The 9,493-nt window shown below is 38.6% G+C and overlaps 1 protein-coding gene across 1 annotated transcript; it reads left to right on the plus strand.

Moving 5' to 3' along the window:
• Window positions 1-324: 324 nt before the first annotated feature.
• On the plus strand, window positions 325-1,892 carry LOC148025570 (calmodulin-binding receptor-like cytoplasmic kinase 2). Its single transcript, XM_087691990.1, has 3 exons — window positions 325-328; window positions 642-1,178; window positions 1,807-1,892. The coding sequence occupies exons 1-3, from the start codon at window positions 325-327 to the stop codon at window positions 1,890-1,892; spliced, it is 627 nt and encodes a 208-aa protein (XP_087548116.1).
• Window positions 1,893-9,493: the final 7,601 nt, after the last annotated feature.

Here is a 9,493-nt window from a genome sequence, read left to right on the forward strand (position 1 = left end):
GCCTTGAAAATCAGCATACTGCACTTCGGAAGATGGTGAAAAGATGGTTTGGGCCGTACATAGTTAGACATGTCTTTGATAATGCAACATATGAGTTGACAGAATTGGATGGGATAGTGCTTAGAGTGCCTATTGCAAGAAAAAGAATCAAGATTTTCAAGAAAAGAGATGATGAAGATTATGCATCGAAAGAATTTGCAAGAGAAGAGCAACGAGAAGAAACTCCAATGGAAGAGACAAATGATATGACAGATAATCTTGTTGATATACCGGAAATGCTCAATGAAGAGATTGATCTGTTTATGGATCTTGATGACAACGATCATGGGTAGTTGGCCCATCCGGAGGATGCGCAGGATTAGAGGGGGTGGATGTCGTATTGGTACGCATTCGAGGTGTGAAATCCACTCAGATGTTGTGTGTGTGACATTTGTTACTTTGTACATACTTAGTCGTTGTGTTTACATTTATTTTCTGCGTGTGAGTATAGTGGAGAGAAGTTTGTAGGCATAGTGATGAACATGTATGGGAAGTTTGGAAATATTATGGATGCGGAGATCGCGTTTTGTGAACATGCTGAGCACAATGTTATATTACGGACTTTATAAAAAGTCTGAGTCTTTATGGCGAGAATGCTACAGTTGAACAAGTTCAGGAACTTTTGGGGATTGTAGAAGGTCAGGTTGGTTTAGATCTTCAGCTTACTGCATCTAATTCAGATCATATTGATAGGATCTCGTTATGCTTTGATATTAGAAAGCATTGGCATGTGGGAATGCCTAGATTTTACCCTATCCCAGTTTTGGGTGATTCTGCAGCAGGTGTTGATACCTACATTTATGGGGACACTGTGAAATATGTCCTTAAGGCCAGCGACGTCCTCTTGAATTCCAAATTTGAGAAGCAGGATGCAGACTTTGGATTTGTAAAACTCATTCCAGAAGGGGCAAGTCATGTTACAACAAGAGTGAAAGGAACTTTGGACTATCTTGCACTAGAGTATGCACTATGGGGCAAGGTCTCAAAAAGTTGTGATGTATACAGTTTTGGCATTTTACTGGTAGAACTAGTTAGTGGTAGGGAACCAATTGAGAAGCTTCGATCTGGACAGAAGCGCACTATAGTAGAATGGGCAGTGGCCGAAGGACGACTTATGGAGCTCTTAGACCCAAAATTGTGTAGGATATGGGATGAATCGGATTTAAGGAGGGTGGTTCAAACTGCAACTATGTGTGCTCAAAATAGTCCAGAGAAGATGTTGCCACCGATAATTTTAGTAATGAGACTAAACTGGGAAGAGGGAGCTACGGGAAGAAAAAGAAAAAGGAGTTTTTTTTCCCTAATCAAGGGGGCGGAAGAAAATCAGAGAGGAAGAAGCGCGGGAGAACACGAACAAGAGAGGAGGAGGGAGAACAAACATTGATGTGATACAAGGAGACGAGAAGGCTGCAATGAATCCATTGTTGCTGAATCAGAGGAATTAGAAAGTGCACACGTTGCTGCGACTGAGAAGAAATGGATCAAAAGTGAAGACGACGAACAGAAGGACATTCAATACTGTCAAAAAGAAATAGTAATAAGAAGAGATAGACGGAGGAGGATCGTGAGGATTCTTTAAAATAAAATACTCTAACACATACAACTTGGACCTCTCTCTCTCTCTCTCCGTTTCTCGCATCAATCAATTAATCATGTGTGGAAATGCAATGCTCTGGGGAGAGGAAAGCTGAAGAAGTCGACAGATCACAGAATTATTGGGTCCTTATGGTCTTCAGAATAGTCTATGATTGTGATCCTCTACGGCAGTAATTCAGCATCAAGGAATTGAGTTTGTTGTTGTGTCAGTCTCGAGTTTGGGCTTCAAGGAGGATGACGCAGGAGACCTGAACTAAGACTGAAGTTTGATTGATTAATCGATAAACCTTCGCAACGTCTTCACCACATGGACGAAGCCCTGCCGCTGTTCAGACACCTTCTGGAAATTGACACCCAGGATGATAGCTGAAGAAGGAAATCTAATTGCATTTCACGCAACTTACGTATTCTTATTTTCTGTAAAGTTCTTCTTCTCTACCATGTTTCTATGATTGAAAAAGGACCGACGTGATGATGAAGGTTCTTACGCCTTGAGCAAATAAAGCCTCATCTCCTTCACTGTGGTTTCGTTGCTGCTCATGGCAGCACTCTGGAGGAGAGTTCTGCGTATATACTATGTATTTGATTGACAGTTCTTTACCGAGAAGCTGTTCCATCTTAAAGGCAAAATAGAGTTCAGATGAGCTTTGGATTCCATGAAGTGATGCTGCTCGTGATGCTGTTCTTGAGAAATTTTATAAAGACTGGATCTTTATTGACTTGAAAGTCCTCTGTTTCTGAGGTGAATGTCTGCAGCAGAGATTTGACACCCTACATCTATACATAAAAGGGAAATAGGAACAACATTCTGGACCTGGAGTCTGTGTGACTGAACAGGGGCTCTGTGCCAACAGTTTACAATCAAAGTCATGCTCAATTTTTCCACTTGAAATTCTTATTCAAATCATGTTAAGAGCAAGGAGAGTTCAGCTTGATACTCAGAAATTATGACCTATGTAAATCTTCACCTTTTTGCTTGTAAGAGTGTATTTCATATAGCACTGGAGTTCTCTCTATCACAAGGAAGATTTTCTATAGGGTTCAGAACTGTTCAAAGGATTCTCAAAGGCTGTGGACGTGAATATAGATAATAATTACCTATCTGAATCAAAAAAATAAGTTGCTATAACAAAGTTCAGTTCTCTGATGTAAAAGAGGGAGTTGCTAAGCTAATAAGCTGTTTGTCTCATCAATCTTCCGAAGAGTTGTTGGAATGTAAATATGATCCTTTGTAAAGGCCGTCACTATTGATCTTCTATCCTGAAATTATTCAAAGTCCTCTGTGGTTGTGACTTTTCTTTCAAAAACCCTTCGACAACGTACTACCTCAAAATTTAGATCGCGCTTCTTTCCGATCTTTCCTGCCTTTCTCGTACCTAACGAGCCACGTCTCCATGGAGGCATGGTGCAACATACAAAAACGATTCACTTTCTTCTCCATTGTAGCATCCATTCTTTTTTCTACCCCATTTCCAACCACCACAGCTCCAGTCAGTCTATCATCATCCTTCAACGACCATAGCATATTGTTGTCTGAATCCACTGCTGGTAGCCATTGTGAAATATGCACTAACGCCTCCAACACCAACCAACCTTCAGCCATGCTACCTTTTGACCAAGCTCATTGTCACATAAAGCCTTTCAAGATTTTCATGAAGCACTCCAAGAAGAACATCCATCATGTATGGACAGGTCTAGCAATCTCCACTTCATCTACAAGATGCACCAGAAGGTGGGTTTGTATCGTGAGCATGCGGGTGGGAAGGTACTTCTCAAAGAGACGGATTTTCTCCACTACTCCCCACCTTGCTAATTCAATAGAGGATGTCTTGATCTCCTTTTGTGAGATCCATTGCACCAAATTTAACAACCTATAAATCGCCCCGCGTATTTTTGGAGTAAGGCATCTTGCGATCCCAATCGGTAGTACAAATTGCCACAAATGAAGAAGCATTACGAATAACGACTACACTTCAAATAGTAAAATATGCAGGCCACTTACAATCCATTCATAGTACAAACCTGACATATCTTATGCCAATCATAAGATTTTAGCCCTGATAATTGGTCGTCTTTAGAAAATGTGGACCTGAGAGAACACATCATACTCGTCGGAGTGCGAATAGACTTGATAATTTGCTTCACAAGGCACTTTTCTTTAGTGGACAAAACCCAAGGAGCACGAATTAGTTGCAAGTGACCATCAACACTCGACTGCGGCCAAAGCGCCTCCATCTTGCCTACCTCTTGTGGTAATTCTTTCAAATTTGTTTGAACTAGAACCAAGTGCATTCTACTCTCAAAACTTCACCAAATGAATCTAGTACATGAATAGGTGGAAAATTATGTTTGTTTTTCCCTTGTTTGAAATCTACTCTTGGATTGTTTTCTTTCACAAGATTGAGAGGATGCTAAAAAGTGATTCCAAGTGTTGTGTGAAGATCGATAGTGGGTCAGATGGCTATCCACACATTCAATTTTTGTGACTCAAAAGCATTTCATAAGGTCAAAGACACTATTGAAGCCTTCAATAGACCAATCAATATCTTCTTTTATCTCCACCCTTTCTTGCAAGGCACTTGCAACATTGCTACTCACCTTATAGGATTGATACATATCACCATCAAGAAGGTACCCATCTTTCCCTCCTCAAACTATAGAAGATTCCTATCTCATAGTGTCATGATCCACACTAAGCGGCACCGAAGAGAAAGATCTCCTTGCAGGTTAAAAGTACTCCTAAGGGTTGAAAGCTTAATTGGTACAAATTTGTTGTGGGATAGTAACATTAGACATTGCCCCTTTAAAGGCCTATAGATAGTGATGTCTTGAGCCATGTTCTCTTCAGCTAGCAATAGGAAACAAAGAAAAAATGGAGATAGACATGTTTGATAGCTTTGCTAGATGCCCCCTTTACCCACCAACTTTCCTTTTTCTAGCCTCAGGAGGAATACAATTGTGTGATTAAGAATCTTGCACACATTCTCCACGTACACTTAATTAGCATGGGATGCTTTACAAAGTTGTAGGGTGGTTTGATGGTTCGAATGTGAAAGTAGACCGCGTGAGCACAATGTACCCTCAATGCAATCAATGCAAAAATGATTCCTTCCATTCTTATTGAGTTTATGCTCTTGACAAGGGTTGAAGTTAGTAGCCAGCAAGAAGTTCTTAAACCAAGGAGTGCCTTTGCAAGCTAGGATGAGCTCGTGACTATCTATATGATTTGTACTCATTTTGTATGGGATTTTAATAGGCTATATGTTGGGTGCATGCAATGATTTAAAATTCAAGAAAGGTTTAAATTAAGAGCTATATTAAGGAGAAAAGGAAAGAAATCCAAGTGGTTGCACTATAATGCCAATGCACGATAACAATGAAGTTGAAACTAGATTAGTATACTTCAATAATTGCAAGTTTAAAGCATATCAATGCACCTCAAATGACACTTTGATCTGGCACCTTAGATTGTCAATGTAGTAGGCATGAAAAAGCAAATGTTTTGAAGTAAAAATGATAGATGTGGGGGGTAGCAATGTTTAGGAGTAGGTTGGTATCCTCAAGTAGACCAAGTAGCGGCACAAGAAGTAGGCCAAAGACCCATCCATGCAAAAGTCAACATTGTATATAGGAATGTGCACCAAACTAGTGATGCCCACATTATGAAACTTAAGGTGTGTGCACTACATGCCATTGCTACTAATTCATGTTGTAGCTCTAGGTAGTCTAGTGCTGAGCGTAGGTACTCATCATCCCTTGTCGAACACAACATGCTTCTTTTGCACCATGCAACCTTTGCCAATGGTGCACACCTCGTTAGTCCCACATGCTGCTCCAAGAACACAAATGTCTCAATCACAATTTCCTCAACAACCTCCTCCTCCACACATCTCATTTGAATCATGATGACAATGCCTTTGTCTTGAAGTTTGATTTGTGGGGGCAAATGCCTAAAAGAAACTTATACAAGGAGGCTATGGCAATTGGGTCTCTCCTATTGCATGGCTTAGTTGGAACTTTCGGAAACTCTGCATGGATTTATGGTATATTTGGATTCAAACTTGACACAACTATCAAGTGGCAATGAAATTTAAGCCCATAACTACCAAGCTTTAATGATCTTTTTGAGTTAAAGGACTTTTGCTGGCTTACAAAAGGGAGAGCTTTCAAGCCTCTATTTGCAACTTGGAGATGTGAAAGGACTTTTTGATTAGCAAGTAAGGTTGTATACTTGTTCCATCTAAGTGATCTATTGATAAGAGTCACATAAGGCATGACGTTTTTTCTTCTTGAGAGCTCGAGGATTTATAAAACATTTGGATTTTTCCATGAACAAATTGTTGTCATTTCAAAATTATGTTTAAAGATCTTATTCTTATGATTTTAGTAAAATTTTTAATTCTTGACAATCTTAATTTGATGTTTCATGCTAAATTTATCGTGAATATTCATCCTTTAGCGTGTTGGACCATATGTTATGCATGTGCCATTGACCCTTTGCAAGATTTTGAACATGTTAAAATTTGTATATCTACAGGTGCCCTAGCATGTTTCACTCATGAATATGAGTCATAATAAATACCTTGTAAAATTGTTATTACTATGTCTACAATGAGTACATTATACAAGAAATCTTCTTCAACATCATTATTTGATATCTTGACATTCTAAGCATGCTCAAAATGTCTCTCAATGATAATTTTTTTGATAATTTATATCACTTTTAGAGGAAAAAACCCTCTCAAAATCCACTTGGGCCCCAATCAAGTAGTCTATATTCCTAAGTGGTAGGTTTTGCATTGTTCATTAATGAGGAACCATACAATGTTATATAGTGTTCATGCTATAAATTCATCGATTGTACATAAATGAAGTATTGATACTTTTTTATTTTGCATAATTAAAATATTATCTTGTGCTTCTTCTTTGAACATTCCCTTTGCCCTTGTTGATATGTCATCACTTGGACGTCCACAAAGAGGGGCCGGACCTGTACTTTGGTGGTTCAATGTTTTTTTTTCTAGTGTATCTTATAGCCTTTCTTACAATCATAATAATTTTTCAAACAGTCCATTTATAAAGTTAAAACAAGCATGCAATCAAAATAGAGGGAAGAAAACAACTTTATTTGATGAAATGGTCAAATATGGTGGAGGCATCCTTATAGCCTACTAATATAAGTGATCAAGGACATGAAGCTAAGAGTTAACATATTGAGTATGTGATACTAGAGGTTGTGCAAGACATTGAAGATGATGGTGCTTCACTAGAAGCAAACATGCAAATTGTGCCTTATGTGTTTTAGCCCAAGATTGGTTCTTTCAATAAAGAGACAAATGATGTAAATATGTAGATGGATAAAGGTGAATACATTATGAGGAAGATTTGAATTTTGAGTTCTTTTCATAGTCGCACCATACCACTTTGCAGGTTGATACCATATACTCACGTTAGAGGCCTTGGAGATGATGTCTCAAGTTTGTTTTAGCTTTCTTACAAATAATATCACTTTCAATTTTCTTTTATTTTTATTGTCTTTATTTTGAATCGTAGGCTTAAAGTCAAATTTTTCCAAGAAGGGCTATGTGCCTAAGAAGGGTGCATTCATTGTGTTAGTATGTACATGTGCCAATGAAGTGACTATTGTGGATGTTAATATTATGGAAGGATGGGATGCCATATGGTGAGAGATAAATGACGAGTTTGAGAGTGAGATTAGGGGTAGGGGTGAATTTCAATTCTTTTTATGCAAGATATTCTATGTTTGGGAGGGAAATCACAAAACAGTGGCATGGTCAACTATTAGAAAGGAAAACTTTGTCGACACAATATCCAAGCATTGCAAGCTTCTTTGCACTCTTACTGATCCCACAAGGATTAATGAGATTGCACAGCTCTCTAGTCTTCAATGAATGAATTAGTAAGTTTTGCATTCCTTTTTTTTTGTTAATATTTATAACCAATGTGAATACATAAGTAAACTGAATTATGCAGTTTAAATACCCATGCTTTGGTGGCTCCCACTCTTTGTGAGGAGTTGATAAATGTAGCAAACATTTGTTCTACCAACCATGAGGACTATATGAACGAGTTGCCACATAAAGTTCAAAAGCTCATTATTCAATTTAGGAAGAAGCTTACAAAGGGATCGAAACCTTAGTATCCACTTACTTGATGTTACTTGGCAATGCTTGTGTATAATGTAAGTATTGGTATGCCTTGATGTGTTAATGGTCGAATTAGAGTGTCTTGACTTTCTTGATTATTGAATTTTGTGTGTTTAGGTGATTTCACCCTTGAAAAATTAAATTTAATTGCTTTGGATGATGTTTCCATTGGTACAAAGTTGACTTAGATTTTATTACTCAAAGCAACAAAGGCCACAAAGAACTTAGTCAGGGCTTCCATGAGGTGATCATACCTTCAGATAGTGAGTACCATGGTGTATAGTTATATGAAATTATTTTTACATTTGATTTTTTACAATGGTTAATTCTAATAGTTTTTTCTGTTTGCTAAACCTTCTCCTTTTCTTGTGTGTAAGTTGGATCTATCGAGAGGGTGTCCTCAACCAAATACATGTCAGGGGGCTAGACATGTGCTTGCAAATTTCATTCATTCACCAAGTGGATTGACCCTTCCTAACAATTCTTCTCTTGATGATTATTTTAAAGAGATGAAAATAGAGCCAAGGAGATACTTGTTTCCCTTGGAAGTTAGAGTTTTTTCTAGGGAGAAGGGAGAATATATTAAAGCATTGAGAAAACTAGATCTATTTTAGATGGCCTCACAATGGCTTGTATACATGTGTAATGATTTATTTTTGGCAAAGATTGTGAGGTTTATAGTAAGTAAATCTCCTATAGTTTTTGATTGGAAAACCTATTTGCTGCGGCAGGTACCGGAAACTCCTCATGCAAGGATGCTACTATGTAGTCCTTGCTCCCCTCTAGTATGTTCTTCCAATTATCTAAGGCATTGTGCCAAAAAACTTGTTGGCACAACTCTCTCATACGAGCAATCACCCTCCTCCCCTCATCATTCATGATAATGTCTCCTCTCATATCATCTACAAGGTATCCATACCCCTCCGGGGTATGCCTAAGATTTTTCCTCTCCCACCTATGACCATGCTCCTGGGCATATCCAGGAGACCCATGTACATTTGGTGTACCTACGGGGATAGTATCTCTCAAAGTAGCACCCATATAGATGCCAGCTATAAATGGCTAAGCAAGAACTGGAATGATGGGATTAGAAGTCCCCATAAGTGTGACAAATCCCATAGGTGACACAACTTCAAAAGAATGATGAGACGGAGACAGTAGGTCAGTACCTCCAAAACGACCACCTGAGCCATGCTCTCTCAAACCTGCATGAGAGCGAAGAGTATCACCAGTATTTCGAGCTGACCATGGGCTTATTGCATCCATGTTTTCACAACATCCCCCAGAACCACTCCCTTTGTCTGGCCCAAGTCTAGAGCATCGACCTTGTCTACTGGAAACTGAAGCATGAGAGCACATTGAAGTAGATCTGACAGAATAGCCTAATGGTGTTTGAGAAAGCTCCTTGTCCACCATATCTTTGAATCGAGCCATCTGATCTAGAGACATATCTGTGAAGATCTCCTATAGCTCCTTGTCGCTCATCCCTGGACTAATTGTGCGGATCCAAATATCCACAAAGGTCACGTGCACATACAAAAATTGATGTTAGCATAATCAATATAAATAAAGCAAAGCACGGTAATATAAATCTTCAAAAAATGATCTTACTTAAAACACATATCTTATGTACCCTTATAAGTGATTCTTCAACGAATTGAGTAGGTGGATGCTCCAAGTATGAAGTACCC

The sequence above is a fragment of the Lygodium microphyllum genome, chromosome 14 (genome assembly GCF_053477565.2).
Source record: "Lygodium microphyllum isolate KBCC chromosome 14, Lygodium_microphyllum_v1.1.10, whole genome shotgun sequence".
Lineage (NCBI taxonomy): Eukaryota > Viridiplantae > Streptophyta > Polypodiopsida > Schizaeales > Lygodiaceae > Lygodium > Lygodium microphyllum.